Source organism: Desmodus rotundus, chromosome 7 (genome assembly GCF_022682495.2).
Source record: "Desmodus rotundus isolate HL8 chromosome 7, HLdesRot8A.1, whole genome shotgun sequence".
Classification (NCBI taxonomy): Eukaryota; Metazoa; Chordata; class Mammalia; order Chiroptera; family Phyllostomidae; genus Desmodus; species Desmodus rotundus.
Window position 1 is genome coordinate 36,834,943 of NC_071393.1, and position 22,945 is coordinate 36,857,887.

The following is a 22,945-nucleotide window of genomic DNA, read 5'->3' on the forward strand; positions in this document are numbered from 1 at the left end:
TTTGTGGTCAGATGCTTGATATGCTTCATGAATTTACTGAAGCACATTTATGCTATTTATCCTGGGAAATGGTGCAGGTGCACCTGACAAAACAAGGTAGCGTTCTGCAGTTCTGGGACGCCGCGTTCTATGATGTCTGTGAAGTCGGTCTAGTGTCATGTAGCACTGCAGGCCATTATTTCCTTCTCAGTTTTCTGCCTGAATGATCTATCCAGTGATGTGAGTCATTAAAATTCCCTATTTTCGTATTAGTGTGAATTTCTCCCTTTGTGTCCATTAATATTGCTTTATATGTTTAAGTGCTCCTGGATTGAGTGCAGATATTTATGAGTTATATCCTCTTCTTAGATTGACCCCTTTATAATTATATGGTGTTCCTCTTTGTCTTTTTTACATTCTTTGTTTTAAAGTTTATTTTCGCTGATGAGTTTTGCTCCCCAGCTTTCTTTTCATTTTTGTTTGCATGAAGTACCTTTTTCCATTCGTTCATTTTCAGTCTTGTACATCTCAAGGTGAAGTGAGTCTCTTGTAAACAGCATACAAATGGGTCATGTTTCTTAATCCATTCAGCAACCCTATGTCTTTGTATTGCCTTTAATCCATAAAGTAATTATTGAGTAAAATAAAAAACTTTAAAGGGCCTGGCCAGGTCACTCAGCTTGTTAATGTCGTCCTGATATGCCAAGGTTGTGGGTTCAGTCCCCCATCAGGAAACTTACAAGACTCAACCAATGAATGCATAAATAAGTGGAACAACAAATTGAGGTCTCTCTCTTTCTTAAAATGAATAAAAATAAAAATAGCAATTATTGAGTAAGTATATACTTATTACCATTTGGTTAATTGTTTTTTGGTTGTTTTTGGAGTTCACTTCTGTGTTTTGTTTGGGTTCCTCTCTATTCTTTACGTATCTTTTGTAAGTTTTTGGTTTGTGGTTACTATGACTTTTGAGTGTATCATTCTGTATCTGTAGCAGTCTATTTTAAGCTGATAGGCATTTAAGTTCAAATACATTCTAAAAGGACTACGTTCTTACTCCCTCCTCCACACTTTGTGTGTCTATCATATTTTAGATCTTTGTTTTGGGTGTCTCCTAACTACTTATTACAGTTTGGGTTGGGTTTGGTACTTTTGTCTCTTAACATCGGTGGGAGCTCTTTATGTATTTATTTTTTAAACAGATTTTATCTATTCTCTTTTTGAGAGAGGGAAAGGAGAAAGAGGGAGAGAAACATCGATGTGTGGTTGCCTCCCACACACACCCCCCACTGGGGACCTGGCCTGCAACCCAGACATGTGTCCCAACTGGGAATCAAACCAGAGACCCCTTGGTTGGCAGGCCAGTGCTCAAACCACTAAGCCACACCAGCCAGGGCTTGTGGGAGCGTTTTAAATGTCTGATTTGGTCCTGGCTGGTGTGACTCAGTTGTTTGGAGCATCATCCCATGGACTGCAAGACTGCAGGTTTGATTCCTGGTCAAGGTACATACCCGGTTGCGAGTTCAATCCCTGGTTGGGGAGCGTGTGAGAAGGTATCACTGTTTCTCTCTCTCTCTCTCTCTCTCTCCCCCTCCCTCCCCACCCCCCTTCCTCTCTCCAAAAGCAACGAAAATATTTCTTCAGGTGAGGAAAAAATAAAATAAATGTCTGATTCACTGTATTTATTGATTGGCTTTACTTGTGAGATATTTTCCTTTTTCATATTTTCTTATTTCTGGTATGGTCTTACCTTTTCTGCTTAACATTTCTTGCGAATGTTGAAATGGTGATGAACTCCCTCAGTTTTTGCTTGTCTAGGAAACTCTTAATATCTATCCTCCAATTCTGAATGATAACCTTGCCAGGTAGATTATTCTGAGTTGTAGGTTCCTTTCAGCACTTTAAACATGTCCTGCTAGCATACCACTGCTGGGATTATGCCCTAAGAATCCTGAGACACCAATTCAGAGACCCCATGCACCCCAGTGTTCATAGCAGCACAATTCACAATAGCCAAGTGCTAGAAGCAACCTAAGTGCCCACTGCTGAATGAGTGGATCAAAAAACTGTGGCACATTTACACAATGGAATATTATGCAGCAGAGAGAAAGAAGGAGCTCCTACCCTTTGCAAATAGCATGGATGGAACTGGAGAGCATTATGCTAAGTGAAATAAGCCAGGCGGTGAAAGACAAATACCATATGGTCTCACCTATAAGTGGAACCTAATCAACAAAACAAACAAGCAAGCAAAATATAACCAGATACATTGAAATAAAGAACAAACTGACAGTAACCAGAGGGGAGGGGGGTGAGGGATAATGGGGGAAAATAGGGGAAGGGCCATCAAGGAACATGTATAAAGGACATATGGACAAAACCAAAGGGTGTAGGTTCGAGGGTGGGAGGTGGGGATGGTGGGGTAGGGGGACGTGGTGGGGTGAAAATGGAGACAACTGTATTTGAAAATAAAAAACAAAAAATATATAATTTATTGGAGTGAAATGTAGAACCATGCTAAATTAAAACTAAGAAGAAGACTGCTCGGAAAAGAATTTGCAGTTTTTTATATATTTAAGCTACATTATAAAGTGAATAGTCTGATTCCGTATTTTTAAAAAAAGATGTCCTGCCACTCTCTTTGGCCTGTATAGTTGCTGCTGGGAAATCACCTGATAGCCTTATGGTCTTTCCTTTGCATGTAACTAGTTGTTTTCCTTTGCTGCATTGAATATTATCTGACTTTTCCCATTTTAATTACTGTGTCTTGGTGTGTGTCTCTTTGAGTTCTATTTTTTGGGGGGAACTCTGTGCTTCCTGGATGTGAAAGTCTGTTTCCTCTCCCAGATTTGGGAAGTTTTCAGTCATTTCTTCAAATAAAGTTTCTGTTCCTCCCTCTCTTCACTTTGCAAATGTTTGTGTGCTTGCTGTTGCCCCACAGATCCCTTAAACTATCCTCGTGTTTTGTTTTTTTCCACTGTTCTGATTGGGTAATGTCCACTAGTCTGTCCTCTCGGTTGCTGATCCATTCTTCTGTGTCAGCTAATCTGATGTTGATTCATTCTAGTGTTTCTCATTTCAGATATTGTATGCCCTGTCTTCTGCTTGGTTCTTTTTTATACTTTCTAACTCTTCATTGAAGTTCTCCCTTAGTTCCTGTATTCCTCTCTCAAGTTGTGTGAGCATCCTTATGACTGTTTCTTTGAATTCTTTGTCAGGCAAATTACTCTGTATTTCTAGTATACCCCTTGTTTTGAAGTTTATAGCTGACATTAATACAGCACTGTAGATATTACTACAGACTTCTTATGCCTGTAGTTTGCATGGTATACCTTTTTCCATCCTTTTCTTTCAATGGCAGATAAATGGGTTTTAATTTTTTAATTCTTTCTCTGCTTTGTAATTGTAATGTTTAGTCCAGTTCCATTTTTTAGGCTAGTTACATTTTAATGTAATTATTGATATAATTGAATTTACATTTAATATTTGCTATTTTCTCTTTCTTCCATCTTTTTCTTTTTCCTTCATTCTTTTTTCCTGTCCTTTTAAGGGAAGAGGGTGTTAGTTGACTATTTTTTAGAATTTCATTTTAATTTCTCTATTGTCTTTTTAGCTAATTTATTTCCATCTTTTTCATGGTTGCTCTAGGGGTTAAAATATGCATTCTTAGCTCTTCACAAACTATTTAGGATTAGTTTTGTACCACATTGTGTAAAATTTAAAAAACTTTCGACTGTAAAGTTCTACGTACCCCCCTTGTCCTTTAGTTAAATTTCTGTATGTTGTCACTTCCGGCCAAGATGGAGTAGTAGGTAGACACACTGTGCCTCCTCACACAACCAAAAGAAGGACAACAACAATTTAAAAACAAGAAACAACCAGAACTGACAGAAAATTGCACTGTATGGAAGTCCGACAACCGAGGAGATAAAGAAGAAACACTCACCCAGACGGTAGGAGGGGCGGAGATGGGCAGCCAGGAGGAGAAGGCTCGCAGCAAGGCAGCGGCTGGTGGACCCAGTGGTCCCACATTCCCGGAGATAAACCGAGAGGACCAACTGGGGAGCAAGACAGACCCGCAACCCAGGGCTCCAGCTCTGGGAAACAAAGCCTCAAACCTCTGACTGAAAACACCTGTGGGGGTTGAGGCGGCAGGAGAAACTCCCAGCCTCACAGGAGAGTTCAATGGAGAGACCCACAGGGTCCCAGAACAGACACAAACCCTAACCTGGGAATCAGCACCAGAAGGGCCCAGTTTGCTCGTGGGTAGCCGAGGAAGTTACTGAAAACCGGCAGAGAACAGAGCAAGCAGCTTTGTTCCCTCTCAGACACTCCCCCACGTGCAGCGTCACAGCGCAGCGACCAGACCAGCGTTACCCCACCCTGGTGAACACCGAAGGCTCCGCCCCTTACGTAACAGGCATGCCAAGACAAAAAAAAAAAGGCCCAAAGAACAGATCAAAGCTCCAGAAAAAAGACAACTAAGTGACCAACAGATAGCCAACCTATCAGATGCACAGTTCAAAACACTGGTAATCAGGATGCTCACTGAATTGGTTGAATTTGGTCACAAATTAGATGAAAAAATGAAGGCTATGCTAAGTGAATAAAGGAAAATATACAGGGAACCAATAGTGATGGGAAGGAAACCAGGAGTCAAATCAACGGTGTGGACCAGAAGAAAGAAAGAAACATCCAACAGGAACAGAATGAAGAGACAAGAATTCAAAAAAATGAGGAGGGGCTTAGGAACCTCCAGGACATCTTTAAATGTTCCAACATCCAAATCATAGAGGTACCAGAAGGAGAAGAGGAAGAACAAGAAATTGAAATTTTATTTGAAAAAATAATGGAGAACTTCCCCAATCTGGGAAAGGAAATAGACTTCCAGGAAGCCAGGAAGCTCAGAGAGTCCCAAAGAAGTTGGACCCAAGGAGGAACACACCAAAGCACAATATAATTACATTAGCCAAGATTAAAGACAAGGAGAGAATCTTAGAAGCAGCAAGAGAAAAGGACACAGTTACCTACAAAGGAGTTCCCATAAGACTGTCAGCTGACTTCTCAAAACAGACCTTATAGGCAAGAAGGGGCTGGAAAGAAGTATTCCCAGTCATGAAAGGCAAGGACCTACATCCAAGATGACTATCCAGCAAAGCTATCATTTCGAATGGAAGGGCAGATAAAGTGCTTTTCAGATAAGGCAAAGTTAAAAGAGTTCATCATCACCAAGCTGTTATTATATTAAATGTTAACGGGATTTATCTAAGAAAAAGAAGATAAAAAATACGAACAGTGAAATGACAGCAAACTTAGTTATTAACAACCACACCTAAAACAAAAACAAAAGCAAACTAAGCAAACAACTAGAACAGGAACAGAATCACAGAAATGGAGATCACATGGAGGGTTATCAGCAGAGGAGTGGGAGGGGGAGAGAAGGGGAAAAGGTACAGAGAATAAGTAGCATAAATGGTAGGTTGAAAACAGACAGGGGGAGGGTAAGAATAGTATAGGAAATGTAGAAGCCAAACAACTTATATATATGACCCATGGACATGAACTAAAGGGGGGGAATGCGGGTGGGAGGGGGTGTGCAGGGCAGAGGAGAGTGAAGGGGGGGGAAATGGGACAACTGTAATAGCATAATCAATAAAATACATTTTTAAAAAAATTTGTGTATGTTAAACCTCACAATATAGTGTGATTTTTTGTTCGGAACAGTCATATGTATTTTTTAAAATTAAACCAAGATAGTGTTGCCCTGGCCAGTGTGGTTCAGTTTGTTGGTGCATCATCCTGTAAACCGAAAGGTCATAGGTTTGATTCCTAGTCAGGGAACATTGATGTTCTCTCCCTCTCTCTCTTTCCCTCCCTTCTCCTCTAAAATCAGTAATCAGTGAGCATGTCCTCAGGTGAGGATCTTCTAAAAAAGTAACCAACCCAAGATAGCATTTTATATTTATTCGCTTGTTTGTATTTGTTAATTATGGGAGGATTGGCCCAACATGAGCTCTTCTGCTATTATCAGTGATTCTTCCTTAAGAACACGATCATTTCAATCATACGCTTCAAAGTTTCACTGTGTTTGAAATGCATAGTTTTGTACTAACATTATTCAGTAAGAAGGGCATTCTTTCCTTTACTAGTCCATCGTTCCCGTTTCCTGCCTGTAGTTTAAGCTATCTAAAATCACATTTTTATCTGCAGGTACGTACTTGGCCTCCCTTTACTTTCCACTACAAATTGTGATGACTTGAGCACCTCCCATACTAGAAATTAAAATAGCTCCTTTCTCACCAAAGTGAAAGAAATGGCAAATCCCCATGCCCAAATGACAGGACAGGTACAACCTAGTTTTATTTTTTAGAAAATCTAAGCCCAAATTAATGTAGACAGTGCATGTTTCTTGATTGCTGTCCCTGAAATGCAAGGTACCATTGTGTTCTTGCCCCAAGGGGGCTAGAAAAACTGAAGAGTCCCGCGCTCTGCATTCTCTGTCTCCACCATGCTTCACTTAAAGGAAGGCCTTTTTGCCCTTGTCTCCCCAAACACTAAACTTCTTTCAGATTAAGGTAATGCATTCAGTTCTGCTCTCTAAAAACCTCTCTTCACTATACTTGGACAGAACAGCAGTTCAGCCTCCACTTCTTCAGTCTTCAAGCCCTTGGGTCTCTGTTGCGGCCCCTAGTTCACCAGAAGTGCATCACTGCGTGGTGGTTAATGGTGAAGAACAGGTGCTGTGCATCTGGGCCTGGGTTTAACTTCCGATCCTGTCACGTACCTTGGAACATTCATTCTGCCTCTCCCAGCTTCAGCTTCACCCTTTGTAAAATGAGGGTAACAGCCCCTCCCTGTTGGAAGGGTTCAGTGAAATTGGTTGTTCCCTTCCTGAACTTCTCTCCCTTCCCCTTCCTGACACCACTCTCCTGGCCATCCGCTTCTCCCGTCTCTTTTGTGGGCTCTTCTTCTCCCTTTCAGTACTGGGGTTTCCATATTTGGTCTCCCATTCTTATTCCTAGCTTTCCTTGGGTGACTCCTTTCAAATCTATGGTTTCAGCTATCACCCAAATTCAAATTACTCCTGAACCTTTACCTTCACGCCAGATTTCACACCTGGAATCTAGCTGTACCAGTGTCTCATGGCTGTGAGCATCTGGGTGCCTCGAAGATAAACATGTAGAACTAGACTCCACAACACTCGACCCCAGTCCCCCCGTGTCCCTTTTCTCTGGTTTGTGTAACTCTCCCCAGCGATGGGTGTCCATCCTAGTCTGGTCTTATCTGCCACTCTCAGTCGGGCCCCAGTTTGTGCTGATTTTACCTCCTAAATCTCTCTCACACCTCCTTCCTCCTCTCCATCTGTCTTATTTTACACCCTAAATGTTTATCACCAAGACCTTTTCAGTCACAAGCACACCAGACTCCACAGTGATACAGAAATGAGTTTTCTCAGTTGCTCAGGGTACAAATCCCAGTTCTGCCATGTACCAGCTCCATGGACAAGGGTATTGCTTCTGTTACTTTACTGTTTATTTCTGATATGAGAACTACCGAGTTTTCTGCTCAGGCAGCTGCTACTTCAATGTTAAAACAGACCCAGTCATAATATTAAGAACTCCAAACACAGTTTGATGTAGCAACAGGTCAGTCCACCCTCAAATTATGGTGATTAAAGGGCACTTTACGTACAAGATGGGGACTGGCCCTGAAGCACAGTGCTGGCGTACCATCCATCAGGGTTGCAGCAGGGACTGTGCTGGCACCAAGCAGGAACTTGGCATGGGGTTCCTTCTCTAGTTTCAAACTCTGTTTCAAAATAGGTAAGGGAAAACTATGATCACAGCTTCTTTTAAAAAGCTTTTATTGTGATCTCTTATTTTTATACCTGAATAACAACTTTCCCAAAGGGACGATGATACATAATCTTTATTCTAAATAAGACATACGGATAGTATATTGATAGCATTTCATCAGTGGTATCATTGATTGTCTTAGAATTCCTTGGTTAAGCCCTGACTGGTGTGGCTCTGTTGGCTGGGCTTCATCCCACAAAGCAGATGGTTGCCAGTTCGATTCCTGGTCAGGACACATGCTTGGGTTGTGGGTTCGGTCCTTGGTCACGGCGTATGCAGGAGGCAACCGATCAATGTTTCTCTCACACATCGATGTTTCTCTCCTCTTTCTCCCTCCCTTCCCCTCTCTCTAAAAAAAAAAGAAAAAAATTATTGGTTAAGAAGTTCTTCCTTTTACTTTTTAATCCTTGGTGCTGATACGGGAGCAGTCCTTCCCTTCCACTTCTTGTCATCCTGAAATCTGGCGCTATACTCCGATCTCTCTCAAGAATGAGATACAGGGACTTGTTCTGGATTCCCTTGGACAAGTGCAACCAGGATACTCAACAAGCTAGGCTTCCATTTACAGAGCTTTTTTCATCACCATTTTTTAAGTTAAGACTAGTAGAGCTAAATTGTAAGTGCGAGACTTGTGTTTGTCTTGGGGACGGACATGCCCCACAGCCTGAGGATCGCCTCGGCTAAGCCACGGCTTCATTGTGGCGAGGCTGCTGAGCAAAGATCTGCCTCCAACTGTCCCCCCACAAAGGCAGGGCTCAGTCAGCCAGAGGGAAAAAGTCCTTTCAAAAGCAAAGAGCATCAGGCGCCCTGCTGGCTCCTGAAGCCACACACACAGAGCCCAGAATCTTGCTCTCAATCCTCAAAGGACCTGTCTGGGGCGGTTTCTCTCCATTTCCTGGGTGACAGGGCCAGTGGGGGCTGTCAGGCTTCAGGCTCCTCACGATAATCACCACACACCCCGCGCTCTGCGGTGCCCAGGAACTGTGCCAGCCTCCACTCTATTTGTGCCTTGGGACCTTTCTTAACCTGGGATACCCTCGCCAGAGAGGCCCTTACTCTGGGGTTCTCCTCCTTTTCCTCTTATTTGTGCTGGTGCTCCAGTCGGATGTGCTCCTCCAGTGGGCTCTGGCTCCAGAGGAGGTGGTGGCTAGAGTTCTCCATTTCACAATTCCAAAAGAAATCATTATTTTCACTGTTAAATTTCAAGAAACCCCATAAATTCTGGGACCAGTGGGACTGCGGTATATCTTTGCAGCTGTGAGTTACGCCATAACTGAAGAAATAAAGCAACAGTTGAGTCTGCTGTCAATGACTCACTAACAAATCTTTAATTCCCTGCCCCATGCCAACTCACAGGAAGTCCGTGAGGGTTACGGCAAGACTGCATAACCGAAAGTACAGTGATACGTCTCTAAACCTGAAAAATGGAGCATCCCAGTGTATGACCCACCAACTGAGCCAGTCCCTATTAGCTAATACACAGCATGCCTTACAGAAGGGCCGACTTGGCCACCCTGTGGCTTCCCCCCTTGCAGGCAACATCACACTGGACGTGCTCCGAGTCTGAGCTCAATTCAGTACCCTCTGCCGGCACACGTGGCTGTGCCCAGGAGGTCGTCGTGCTGCTGTGTGGCCTCCTACCTGAGGGGAGCTTTCTGTACGCAGCCGCTGAAGACATGGCCTGTCCTAGAGCTTGATTAGAGCCCAGGGGCTGCTGGGAACAGGCAGCTTTGCTGGCTGAAGTGGTCCGGTGCTGTGATTTGGGATCTTTAGCTGGTTTAGTCCAAACCAGCGCCTCCCCAACATGGAGAGCAGCTCCCAACTTCTGAGCCACCTCCACCATCTTGCACCCACATGGGAAGAGAGAAAGAATCAAGGTGTGACCAGCAGAGACAAGCCCACCCACCTCTTCCTAGACCTTCCTCCCAGGGGGGTTTTGACTAAAATACTGACTACTGGTACTAGCATTTGAGGGAAGAAGTACTTATTGCAAGGAAATCTTTTTCAAACAGCAGAAAACACAGGCTGCCCTTAGGAGATGGCAAAGAGGTCCATCTAGGATCTCAAACAACAATTCAAGTTTGGTGTGTTACTGGGCTCAACTCCACCTTTCCTATAGGACAAGTGGGAGGAAGCTGCAATAAGACATAGGCTTCAACTCAGAGGAGTTGTATTATCAATAACAGATTCAGTAAGCCTGAATTTTCCCTTACTGTTTTCCTCCAGGGGCGGTTTTCTCTGGCTGTTACTAGCTGAATAACTCACGCTGCCAGGAACACCAAAGCCAAAACAAGCATGAGCTTATAATAGGTTATATGTGGATTATTTGGGCTTGATTCAAAAGTTTCCTGGCAGCTTGCTTATAACTCCTGGGAGCTAATAAAAGACACACCTCAGAGTCAAATTCCAGAGAGCTGCTGTCCTTGAGCAGGTTGACCTTCTTCTCCATCTCCTGGTACTGGGCCAGGGCGTCCCTCTTCTTGCCCTGGTTGTACAGCAGCACAGCGTAGTTGAGGTTCACTAACGGGTTATACCTGAGGCAACCGGACGGGAATTCTATGGAGCTTAGGGTTTGCAACCAATGGTCATCTGGAGATCCTCATGACCCAGAACAAAACAAAACTGGTTATAAGTAGAGATTTGTCCAGTGTGCAGCAAGGTAGAAACACCCATGCTGTGTGGACTTGTGGGGACAAATCAAGGAATAATTGCCCAACAAGCAAAGCAGGTATTTAATTACCATGCCAACTCACGATAAGGCAGTCAAGGAGAATTAAAGCAAGACTACATAACAGAAAGTACTGTTAGTATACTTCTAAACGTGGTTATTGTAAAGTCCCAGTGTACTAACCATCCAATCAAACCAGTAACTCTTACCTAATATACCACTTGCCCTAAAGAAACAAGAGCCAACTGGGCCACCCTTAGCAGAGACCACCCACATGGGTTGAAGAAGGGATCCCTACCCTGCTGCCTGGCCAATGCCAGTGGAATAAATCCCAAGAGTCTCAAAGAGTTAACTAAGCCCAGAGTCGCATCTCGTATTCTAGCTAGCCCACGGGTATGCATCAGCAGTCCAAGTCCACTGCCAGCTCTGACTTTCTCTGGCCTCCTGACTACTGGACTTGAGGCTGGAAGCACTTTCTCAGAAAGCGCCAGTGTCAGTTCCTGCTGAGCCACTGCACACTTAGCATCACATCCACACTTAGGCCTTGCGCACAGAGGCCATGGAGAGCAAGCATCTGGCGCCACCTCGTGGCCTTGGAGACTCTAGCCCTCCCCAATACCATCTCCTACGGAGCAGCTTACTCATCCAGGCGCACTGCTTCTGCGTAGGCTCTCTTGGCATTCTCAGTATCTTCGAGATTGGTCAGAGCCACTGCAACAAAAAAACAGAACTGCAGCTGGAAAGCCCAGCTTAGAAAGCAAAAGGAACGTTTGAAGACCACGGTTCATTCAGGCCCCAGACTTAACCGCTCCTTTGCCCTCTCAGCTCAACACCACCTTCTACTCAATCACTCAGTTGCCAAGTTCTCTGAATCCCATTTGTTTTTTGCAGTTTCTTTTTCTGACATTGCACAAATTGTTTCAGGCTGTGGCAGCGTCCCCCTCTGCCTCCATCCACCTGCCACGATACTGCCAGCTTTCTCACTGACTTACGAACAAACCCGAACATGTTACTATCCCACTTGAGAGCCCTCACCAATCCTCGATCATCTACAACCATGACATTTAAACTTGGATTAGCACCAGGACACTCCCACCTTTTTAACAAGCATTTGCTGGAAGCCTCGCCTATGAAACAGTAGGAGCCCCTGTGCACACCGCCTCCCCACCGATGTGCCTGCGCTTCTGGAGACTCCGAAGAGGAGATCTAGGAACACAGCTGGAAAAGCACAGCCTCGAGGACAAAGTCTAAAGTCCTTGCACTATACTGTGGCCTCCAAACTTTCCTGACTCACCCCCCACTCCCTCCTGTCACACTGCCGCCTGCTAATAGCAGGGAACTCACGAGACTAAATTCCAGCTTATCCTCCAGAACAGTGTGAAAGCCCTCTCTCTGCTCTGGGACGCTGCTAGTGCTCACGGAGCGGCGATTTGTGTACACTCCTATCCCTATTTCAACTACGCTAGTTTCGTATTCAGACGACCCCCAAATAAACACCACTCAACGTGCTTTGGCAATCAATCTTTCTCTATAAATAAGAACCCCACAATAATGACCCAAGAAAGCACCTGAAGACCAACGTCAATGAAAACATGCAAACTGCTTTGGGCTTACATTTAGTAAGTTCGGCATATGGAAAACTATCCCCTAGAAAGGATATTCAGTCAATACTTTTGTATTATAGTAGCTAACAATAAAACCAATAGTTAATATTCACTGGTTATTTAATCCCCTCATTAACCCTGTAACATATATGGCTTACATTTGATGAAATCTGGAACTTATATATATAAAATGAATTGGCAAGCCAAGGGAAAACATTTGGTAAGAGATAAACTAAGGGTGATCTTGATTTAACCTGGTGGTCTCTGAGTGAAATTCCCCCAAATTAGAAGCAACCAAGCACTTTGTCATCATTCTCTTCACTGTTTTTCAAGCTCTAGCACTGTAATCCAGATTCCTATTGATGGGGGACTCAAGAGTTGGACAAGTTGAGTTGAAGGTAAGAGTTACTAAGCCTAGTAGTTAGTGCATGTGGAAAGCTATTGTTTCAGGAACTGCAGGTTCAGCCCACCCTGACTCCAGGAGACCACAAGCGATTGGCCTTTGTGCTCCAGGAGGGACCATAAGCAGCCGAGGTGGTATCCCAGCCACTGTGTTCCCAGGAGAGACAGTCTGCAGCCCAGGACACAGATAAAGAAAATTGCCCAGGACACAGATACAGAAAATGATGGGTCAGCAGGTGAAAGGATGTTTGGGAAATTGCCAGACTGCAGCTTTTATCTGATTAACTTCTTTCCTGAGTCCCAAATCCCTTACCTACACTTTTTCCCCCTTAGAAAAAAGGCTGGCTTGAAAGGGAAGGTGAGATGGTCTGTTAGGGGACAAACCCACCGTGTTCTCAGATCACCGGCCATCTGAATAAAGCGCCCATGAAGATTCAATCCCTGTCTCTGCTTACTGGGTCTGGTAGGTGACAGGCAGCACGAACCCCGGCTTTTTTGGTTTCACTATGGCATCTGCAAGGGAATGGCTTCTACGGGACATTTAGCCACTGGCCTCCAGTGACTCTAATTCATTTTCCCCTAATTACAGATTGTGGAGAGAGTTCCCCACCTAACTGTCTCTTACCAGCCAGGAGCATGTAGAGCTCCCCCAGCTTTGGCTGGAAGTTGATGGCGGCACTGAGAAAATGGAAAGCTGACGCGTACTGCTGCATGGTCAAATGGACAAGGCCCAGGTTATAGAGAATCTTCCAATCAAAGGGTGCCAAGTAGTTGGCTCGCTTCAGGCAGCTGATAGCCTGCAGGAGAGAGAGGATTCAGAGAGGGGAGGGCAAGCCGGGCAGACCCAGTAATGGCATACAGGGACACAAAAAAGGAAGGCAAGAGGACACTCACTGCCACGTATTTCTTCTTGCCAAAGAAACACATTCCAATGTTATTCCAGAGTGGAGGACTTTCCGGAACGGCACAAGCTACAACCCTGTACTTGGTGAGGGCGACGTCGAAGTCTCCATGGGTCTGCATCATGCTGCCTGCTGCCAAGATGGCCTGAAACACAGGATGCGGAAAGCTGGTAACTCAGTCATCCCCAAAAGGCTGCAGCAGTGAAGGAGTCCTCCTGGGTGCTGATGCTCTGCATAGCGCGACTTGAAAAGCTCCAGGGACGTAATACTGTATTTTGCTGTGTATAATGTGCACTTTTTTGCCCAAATTTTTAAGGAAAAACAAGGATGCACATTATACATGGATATAATGATTACATGCCATGAGTATAATAATCCTGTGTCTAATGTGCACAAAGACATGGGTGTGCATTGTACATGGCAAAACACGGCTTAACATTGTTCAAGCCGCTGAGATAAACGATCGTGAGAAATGTCCCTGCCCCGACGCTGCGGCTCTTTCTGGCACGGTGCAGAAAGAGAAAGATACAATGTCGCCAACTTTACCCGGCTCAGTTGTTTCCTACTTCGCACCAGAGGAGTCAGCATTTCTGAGCCTCGGAGCCCTTTCAGTAAATACTGCCTTCATCTGTTCCCTGCAGCCCCTAAACACCCCCTGCTGCCCTGACAACTCAAATACTCCTTCCTCTGCCACTGAAGGTATAGCTCCTTCTGCCACAGGACACAGGGTGACTCAGCTGTAGGCTCCATCAGTCCAGGTGTCGGTTGGGGAGCTGACGGGAGTCAGGCTAGTGTGAATCTGAGACAGGACCGAGGGCTGTATCCTTCACAGCCCTTTTGCTGCATCTCCCCCAGTGATATTCATCCAGCCGATGGTCTTCTCCTCCCTAAAGACACATCTGGACAAGAGTTCTAATTGCGAGTTCATTAAGAATCTGGAAGTCGTTTCACTGGAAGTTGTCTTTGACAGCAGTTGTGGAAGCTGTGCTAATTTTCTAAATACAGTACATAAAACTTTACCAGCTCTACAATGTCACTTTCACAGGCCTATCATAACAAATGCGCTCTTTTTTAAAAAAGACTTGATCGATCGATTGATTGATTGATTGGGAAAAGGAGGGAGAAAGAGAAGGAGACAAATATAAATTGGTTGCCCCTTTGCACACCCCCTACTGGGGTCCTGGCCCACAACCCAGGCACGTACCCTGGCTAGGAATCAAACTGGCAACCCTTTGGTTTGGCAGGCTGGCACTCAATCCACTGAACCACACTACCCAGGGCACAAATGTATTTATTGATTTGAGAGAGAGAGAGACAAGGGAGAGAGAGGGAGAAACATCCATCTGTTGTGCCACTCAATTATGCCTTCATTGGTTGCTTCCTGTATGTGCCCTGACCAGGGATCGAACCCTCAACCTCGGCGTATTTGGGATGTCACTCCAACCTACTGAGGTGCTGGCCAGGGCACAAATGTGCTCTTTTGAAAAATAAGAAACAGTGCACCAGCGCTTTACAATATTTTCTCATAAGAAGAGCTGCGTTTATGATTTTCCTGAGGAAAAGGTGATTTCTGAGGCAGTCCAACGCTCTCCGGGCCAGACCTTCTCTAGGAGCAGTGGGACCGCCGCATGCATGCGAGGGCGCTGGGGTTTGACAGCCTGCAGTACCTTGTAGTTGGTAGGGTCGTAAGTCAGTGCGTTTCCAAGGTGTTCGAATGCCTTCTGGTAAATGCCAAGCTTGAAGAAAAAGCAAAGCAGAGAATTTTGTCACTGGGGAGATGAGAGTTAAAAAGAGAGCTACAGATACCAGAGAGGAAAAGAAAACTAAAAATCCCCACATTTGTCCCCTGATAGTATCAAACTATCTGCCAGGAACCACCTCGGCCACACCAGTGCTGCTGCTCACTGTCTCTAAGCAGGAAACGGGCTGGTTGGCTTCATCTCCCCTGAGGCCAGCCTCCCAAGACACAGCCAGGAAGGTCCAGGGTTAAACTCCAATTCCTTTTAAAGAAAGCTGAAACAGTCAGAAAGGCTACCGAAGGGGCAGAGCTGGAGGCAAGATCAGCTGGGCAGGGAACCAGGAGAGTACAAGGGGGAATGGGATGGACAGAAGCCCCTCCGGGGCACCTAGGCCCCAATGCTCATGCTGATTCAGAGAACTGATGGAGCTAAAAGAACTTCATTCACACTCAGGAACGTGGAGGGGAGAGGAGACTGACTTCTTATTCTAGACAATGTTCTGCCTTCTCCTTCCCATAGGGCCTGGCTGGGAAGAAGGAACATCAGAAATGGCCTTGGCCCCAAAGCCCTGAGGGTGCTAACTCTCATCACAAAATGACAGTTCCCACGACCAGGCAGTTATTTCTCACATATGCTCTTCCCTTTAAAAATCGTAACTGCAGTTTTGATTTGAATGCGGAAAACTAAGTTAATTCCTTTAACATATAAGGTTCCTGTGCTTCATATGAGCTTCAGTGAAATGTGTTAATCAAAATGCAAGGAAACCACAACACACAGAAATCCAAAAGCATTTCTAGCATCAGCGCGTGAAAGAGCAGAGTTCTCCTTACCTGAAGGTAGAGCAACCCTAAAGTTGTAAGAAGTTCTGTATTTTCTGGTGAGAATCTGCAACACAAAGACCAACACAGAGATGCTCAGAGGGAGACACGCAGACCAGACACCGCGGCACACGCACAGCAACGTGCCCGTGTGTGGCACCTGAGACTCCACTGCATGTCCCACTCCCCACAGAAGCCCCCCAGGCACCCGGGGGGGCTGCCTTCAATAGTAGGTACCCCAGCCCTGGCTACAGGAAGGATTGCTCAAAGAGAAGAAGATGGGACTTAGAATCCAGACTCCTTTTCAGGACCTTTTCTTAGGGTCCAAGTCCTAAGAAAGCACCTTTGGAATATTTTGTGTGACTGTCTTCGTTACACTGATAGAATTAAAGAGCAATGCTTTATAAGCCAGGTCAGTCCGGAACACACAGTTTTAGCCAGTGCTTTTCAGGTGGGCCTTTTTTCCTGTTCTCACGCTACTCACAATGGTAGATCGCATAATTTTCTTTGTAATTTAGGATCCCAAAGGTCCCAATGCTCTGCCCTCCACATTAAACAAAAGGCCATGCTGAATGGCCATATTGAACAAAAGAAAGAAGACATACCAGCTCTAAGAAAGAATCAGCCACTGGCTTTGGGGAGTAAACACTGGTATTTATCCCTTCCCGATATTTATCTTTGTTACAAAACCAAAGCAACACTGAGCTGAGTTGATCTGGCTACAGGATCATCAGACCGTTTCAACAGGAAAAATGCCAAAAGCAAGGAACAACATCTCCTGCTTCTAAGGAATGACGTAAGGCTCTGGTTACCTACGGGAAGACCAACCAGAAGGGCCGAAGCCCCTGCCAGGGCGGCCTGGGCTGGCTAAACAGAGCTTACTCAGCTCGAGTACTTGCCCTTCACTCCGTGCTATAGTAAATATCCATTTCGACCCCCTCCTTCCCCCAAACTAAGTATCTTCCATGATTCTGGCAGCGCTCATCCCCCCACCAAAACATCACTGCCATCTCCCAGCTGTGGGTCTCCAACTTCTTAGTGAGACTCCAAATGCTCAGCTGCCCCCTTTTCTGCCTTGGAAATTTTTGTGACTTAAGTCCTCTACCAGCCTCTGGATGAGTATCACCCTGCAGATTTATGTGAGCTAGTCTTTTAGAAGGCAGGGGTCACAGGTCAGGGCTCCTTCCTACTTATCCACATAAACTTATCCTCTTCAAATCAAAGGATTTTCATATCTTTTTAGACACAAAATATGAAGGAAATTCAGAAAGCTGTACTGTGACTGACAGAACCAGCAAAGCTACTACATTACAACTATGGTGGAAGACTAAGGTGACTACAAATTAATTTAACAAAGGCAGTTCAGTGCATGGCCTAATTATCAGGAACAACAGACTCTATGACCAGGCACTGTGTTAAGTGACCAAACACACCAGACACTACAGCACTTTGCTACAACTCTCCCGCGTAGGACCAGACCAGACCCCACACAGAAAAGGCAAGACAGCATGTGCTTCTGGAGAGGGAAGATGGAACGCCATCCTGCGGGAGCAGTTCCACCATTAACGGGGCTCTGGCCTCCTCTAATGCTGTTTAAGAAAAAACCAAGTTATTGGTCTCATGCTAATAACACCTCCTCTCAAGCACGGGCGCCCACTTCCCTTGTAGCTGGTTGTGGCCACCTCACTAATTTTGAACCAAGGAATGAGAGCAGGAACGCTGTGTGTGACTTCTGGGCCATTTGAAACACTATCAGCTGTTTATTCAGGACTTAGTTTCCTATACCCCCTACCCCCACCACAACCTGGAACCTGGATGCTACAGCAAGTCAGTTTCAACCACGCAGGGGAAGACAACCACATAAGGAATGGCAGGTCAATCAGGAGGGGACCTGGATCCCTGACCGGCCTTGCAGAGCAGAGCTGCCCAGCTAGGCTGAACCAGCCACATTAATAAGTGAGAAAGAAACACCAGTCTTCCTTATTTAAGCCTTATTGGGAGCTCCTAACATTTACTGTAATGCATACAACTGGTGGTCAGTTACATATTGTCTTAGTCTTGGGAGTTCATATACCTGCTCCCATTTTTTTAGGTTTTTATTTGCTCTACAGAAATCAGACGCACTTACTCCACAGCTTTCTTGTAGATTTCGACGGCTTTGTCCAAGTTTCCCTCCAGCAAGTGAATCTTCCCCAGCATTATGTAAGTCAGATCGTGCCTGTTAAGATGCAGGGCTCGGTGCAACTGGTCTTGTGCCTAACCCGGGGGACGAGACAAAGAGAGCCAAATCACTGCCGTGAAAAGGGAGTGGCCAAGGTGAAAACGGGGCTCCTGCTGCACTAACGTAGGAACAGCACATTTCAAAACATAGCCCTCGCTGCCCAAAACACCACCGCACACCAAAACCGTACGTGCTCACGGACAGCTGGACACACGGAGGATCTGCCTCTGGAGCCGCTTGGGAGAGTTTAGACGAGGTGATTAACCTTTCTGCGTTTTCTGCTTCTTGACAATCATGCCCATGACTCATACTTCGAGAGTCAGAGGGACATCACAGTACAGTACACAGTGCTGCCCAGCCAGCTGCACCGGTGACCAACCTTTCCCAGAGTGGGCCTCATCTTCCTCACTCATATTGTGATGAACGACTGGGTTGTCCTCATTTACTCACTCAACGTGCATTCACTGAGTGCCTGTTGCTCTGGCTGCTCGCTCTGCTGGAGCTAACAAACTCCTTGTTCTGAAGGAGATCATATCCTCCTAGGAGACAGTCAAGGGCTTTTTTCAGTCGTTCACTGATTCGGTGGGTATTTGCATAAATGTCAAGTGTTGTATTTGCTCCGCTAGCTTTACGGTAAAATCTAAAGATAATCTCCTCCTTCTTTACAGGTCTGACCAAAGACCAATTCTGCCTCTTCCTTAGCTCAGAATGATCGTGCTAACAGAAATGTACTTGCTTAGGATATCCTCTGAAGAGAACAATCTCCTAACCAAGCATGTAACACTGTGAGATCTGCCCAAAAACCTGAGAGACACACTAAATACATATTTTTACATTCGCATATATTAGTTACTTATTATATGTTTCAGAAGAGTAAAAGTTACTCTCACATCTCAACTGCTGGTATACAGATATTTTTCAACTCTTGAGGGACAGATTAAGCACTGTCAAATGCTTATTAACCAACTCAGATTCTCAGCCCTGTCGGCACTGGAAAAAAGAGAATAAACTTCTCAATCACTCCAGAATCACAGTGGAAGCTTCATGAAGGAAGTTCGGGACAGCCCCACTGCCAGTAACGTTCAGAGCTCTCAGGAGTCTAGTCTCCCCCTCGGTTAAGATACATACATCTCTTTCTCATACCTGAGTACCAAGGCAGGCCCCAGTGGTTTACCTTATCTACAGCCTTAGAGCCCACAGCTTAGTCCCAATGAAGCACAGATTCTCACATGGAAAATAACCTTAAAAACCGAAACTCTTAGAAACCATACCCACTTACAACTTAAAACCCATCTCTAATGGCCTTACAAACTAAAGCCAGCTGCTGTCAGAGCGAGAGAGCCCACATGGTCACGGTGACACTCTCTGATGCTAAGTTTTACTGAACATTTGTTTCTATGCTGGAAAATTAAACTGGGGTTAGAGGAAAAAGAGGGCAAAGCAATTAGAATACCATTCCCTCATATTTCTAGAACGTTTCCTTTTCTTGTTGAAAGCAGCGGGGGGAAAAGGTGGATAAAAGCCCTGGCTGATGTGGCTCAGTGGACCGTGTTGGCCTGCGAACCAAAGGGTCACCGGTTTGATTCCCAGTCAGGGCACCTGCCTGGGTTGTGGGCCGGGTCCCTGGCTGGCAGAGTGCGAGAGGCAACCGGTTGATGTAGCTCTCACATATTGATGTATCTCTCCCTCCCTTTCTCCCTCCCTTCCCATTTCTCTAAAAATAAGTAAATAAAATCTTTTTTTTTTTAAGGTGAATAATGACAAATGAGAAAATGGGGATAAATGCATGTGGCACTTTCAATTTTTACTTCCCAAAGCCTCTGCAAGCACTAGGAATAATACACAGTAGCAATGAACCTTTGTAACAAATGTACCCTCAGTGAAATCACCAGGCAACTGCTGAAATGCCCCCAACTTTTCTATAAATTACCTTGTTGAACTGTTTCAGATAAATGTAGCAAACTCCTAGGTTATGACAGATCTCCTACACACAAAAGAAAAGAAAACAGCTTAGGTTCCACAGTACATATTACAGTGAAAAAACAAACACCTAGAGACTGTTATTGTTCAGCAAAGTTTAAACTTTAAATTATGCACTACAGTTAGTTTCTGACGATATCTCATACTCAAAATATATTTAATACTGAAACATGGGTTCCTTAATATTAAAAAAAAACAAAGATTAAAAGAGATAAAAGCAGAACAAACAGAAGGTTTGGAATCTGTGTGGTACCTTGGGGTACGTACCCAGCCCATCCCCATACTTTTCCTAACTGACGCCCACTGCCTACCCCCTTTGGGCTCTCATCGCAATAGAGGCGACCCACAGCCCTGCCTCACCATAAAGAGATATGTACACACGTATGTGGCTGTTGGGTTCCCTTTCCTAGGAATCTAAGAATTCACTAGACGATGTGGACTTGGGGACTGAGAGCAACATCTGCAGGGCACCGTGATGGAATATCCATATTTGGATAAGTCTGCAGATGCACACAGCAGAGGCCAGCAAATTGACAATCACAGACCAAATCTGTCTCTGCCTTTCTTTGTAAATAAAGTTTTGTGGGCATTGTCTATGACTCTTTCACACTAGGACCTCAGAGTTCAGTAGTTGCAACAGAGACTGTATGAAGCCACAAAGCTTAAAATATTGATTAGCTGGCCCTTTACAAAAAGTGTTTGCCAACTGCTGATCTACAAAAAGAAAAAATGAAACAAATGCAGAGTAGCTACCCTGGTTGCTGACAGCTTTCCATTCGAGTTCACTCCAAGACCAACTTGTATTTCCTGACCTTGAGCTCCACAAAATCTCCTGAATTCCCTTTATTAAACCTCCCTGCATTTAACCCTGACCAGTGTGGCTCAGTTGGTTGGGCATCATCCCAGAAAGCGAAAGGTCACCGGTCTGATTCCTGGTCAGAGCACAGGCCTGGGTTGCAGGTTTGTCCCCGACTGGGGCATGAATGAGAGGCAACCGATCAATGTTTCTCTCCCTCTCTTTCTCCCTCCTTTTCCCTCTCTCTAAAAATTTAAACAAAAAATTAAAAATCTTAAAAAAAAAATACCTCCCTTAGTTTAAGATACTGTAGAGAAAGGAGAATGCCCCTAGAATGAAAGTGGGGTTATCGACAGGAATCAGAATAATAACAAACTGCTCAGTAGCAACATTCACTGCCAGAAAACCACGCAGCAATGTCTGCTAAGTTAAACAGACACATGACTTTTGGTCTTCTACCTCGTAAATCACCAATCTAGTGTGAATACAAAGACATTTTGGGGCATGTAAGAATTCGGTAATAACAACAAAAGACAGCCATATGATAAATGGAACCATTAGCATGTTACTAATAACAAAGAACTTAGTTTCCTACTCACCCAATCTTTCTGGTTAAGTTTAGCTGCTTCGTTATATACTTCGGTGGCAGCTTTATGTTTTCCCAAAAGAAATCTGTGGAAGAAATACATTTTCCGTAATAATTTTTTTTTAAACCCTCACCTGAGGCTATGTTTTTCTTGATTTTAGAAAGAGAGAAACATCGATGTGAGAAAGAAACATTGATTGGCTGCCTCCTATATGCGCCCCTACCAGGGATCAAACCCACAACTTAGGTATGTGCCCTGACCAGGAATCGAACCTGGGAACTTTTGGTGTGTGCTATACACTGTACAGGATGACATTGTGACCAGCTGAACCACTTGGTCAGGGCTACATTTTCCATAATTATTAACTCAAGCTTTTCTAACCCTGACCCTGCCATCATTTATCACCATCGTCGATGAGGGACATGACCTCCCCAGCCTAAGTCTCTATCCCCAATGCTGGATAACAGTTCTGGAGAAACAGGAAAAATGGGCTCTAAGCAAAGATAGAGCAGGTACAAATAAGATAAGTAATGACGGGAACCCCACAGAATACTACTTTACTGGTGTAGGAAAGCTGTTAGTGTACCTAACAGCTTAGGAAGACTTTGGAGGCCGCCTGCATTCAGAAAACTTCAGGGCCTCCACTAACAAACACTAAAAACCTACGGAGTTTCAATAGAGGATTACGCTAGCGTTGGATGAGAAAGTCACCGTGGGCTGGCACTAAAATTAGGGGCCTGAGGGCACAAAATGTCACTATTTATATGATAACCAACGTCAGTGTTCCCCTGTCAAACTAGACTAGTACAGTGTTTGAAATATTCAGTTTCTTTATATGAGTTTTTTTTGTCAAATTTTAAAGTTAAACCTACACTCTTCAAGTGAATCCCCCTGTATCTTTAGAGCTCTCTTTCTCTGTGCATCAGGCTGACCAGGCAGCCCGAAGCAGCCTCTGCCTGAGAATGCTCATCACTGTTTTCTATGGGTGCCCCGTGGTCTCCAGGCTGCGCTCACTCACAGAGATCTGGCCACCTGCTTGAGGTTGTCAGCACACTGAGGGCTGAGGACGGCACACGTCTGAAAGAGCTCTAGGGAGTCTTGGATATTTCCTTCCAGGCGAAATAGCAATGCTGCCAAGAAACAAAACAAAGAAAAGAAAATCATGTTCTGGGAAGGATGCAGCCTGGTATCAGAAAAATTAAAGACGTGGAGATGGGGAATCATAAACAAACTCTTTGGATAGTTGTATCTTTAATACAACCAGGTATGACTTCAGATGGGTTGAAACAAGTAGCAAAGTTACTGACATTCTAAAACCTCTCTCTCTCTCTTTTTTGGAGACCTGCGTGCTTTCTTGTAAGAAATATCTTTATTTTGACTCAGTTAACCAAGC

The 22,945-nt window shown here is 44.7% G+C and overlaps 1 protein-coding gene across 3 annotated transcripts in view; it reads right to left on the reverse strand.

Annotated features, from left to right (window-relative positions):
• Window positions 1-7,826: 7,826 nt before the first annotated feature.
• Window positions 7,827-22,945, reverse strand: part of BBS4 (Bardet-Biedl syndrome 4) — a 33,246-nt gene continuing 18,127 nt past the window's right edge. For all 3 annotated transcript variants that reach the window (XM_053927867.1, XM_045192926.3, XM_053927868.2), the window contains 12 exons: window positions 22,571-22,682; window positions 21,565-21,637; window positions 20,120-20,173; window positions 18,097-18,224; window positions 15,981-16,035; window positions 15,079-15,147; window positions 13,404-13,556; window positions 13,135-13,306; window positions 11,145-11,214; window positions 10,228-10,369; window positions 9,477-9,678; window positions 7,827-8,184 (listed from right to left, as the gene is read on the reverse strand). In XM_053927867.1, coding sequence (XP_053783842.1) covers window positions 8,138-8,184; window positions 9,477-9,678; window positions 10,228-10,369; window positions 11,145-11,214; window positions 13,135-13,306; window positions 13,404-13,556; window positions 15,079-15,147; window positions 15,981-16,035; window positions 18,097-18,224; window positions 20,120-20,173; window positions 21,565-21,637; window positions 22,571-22,682 — 1,277 coding nt within the window. In that variant the 3' untranslated portion in view covers window positions 7,827-8,137. The remainder of the gene's footprint in view (window positions 8,185-9,476; window positions 9,679-10,227; window positions 10,370-11,144; window positions 11,215-13,134; window positions 13,307-13,403; window positions 13,557-15,078; window positions 15,148-15,980; window positions 16,036-18,096; window positions 18,225-20,119; window positions 20,174-21,564; window positions 21,638-22,570; window positions 22,683-22,945) is intronic.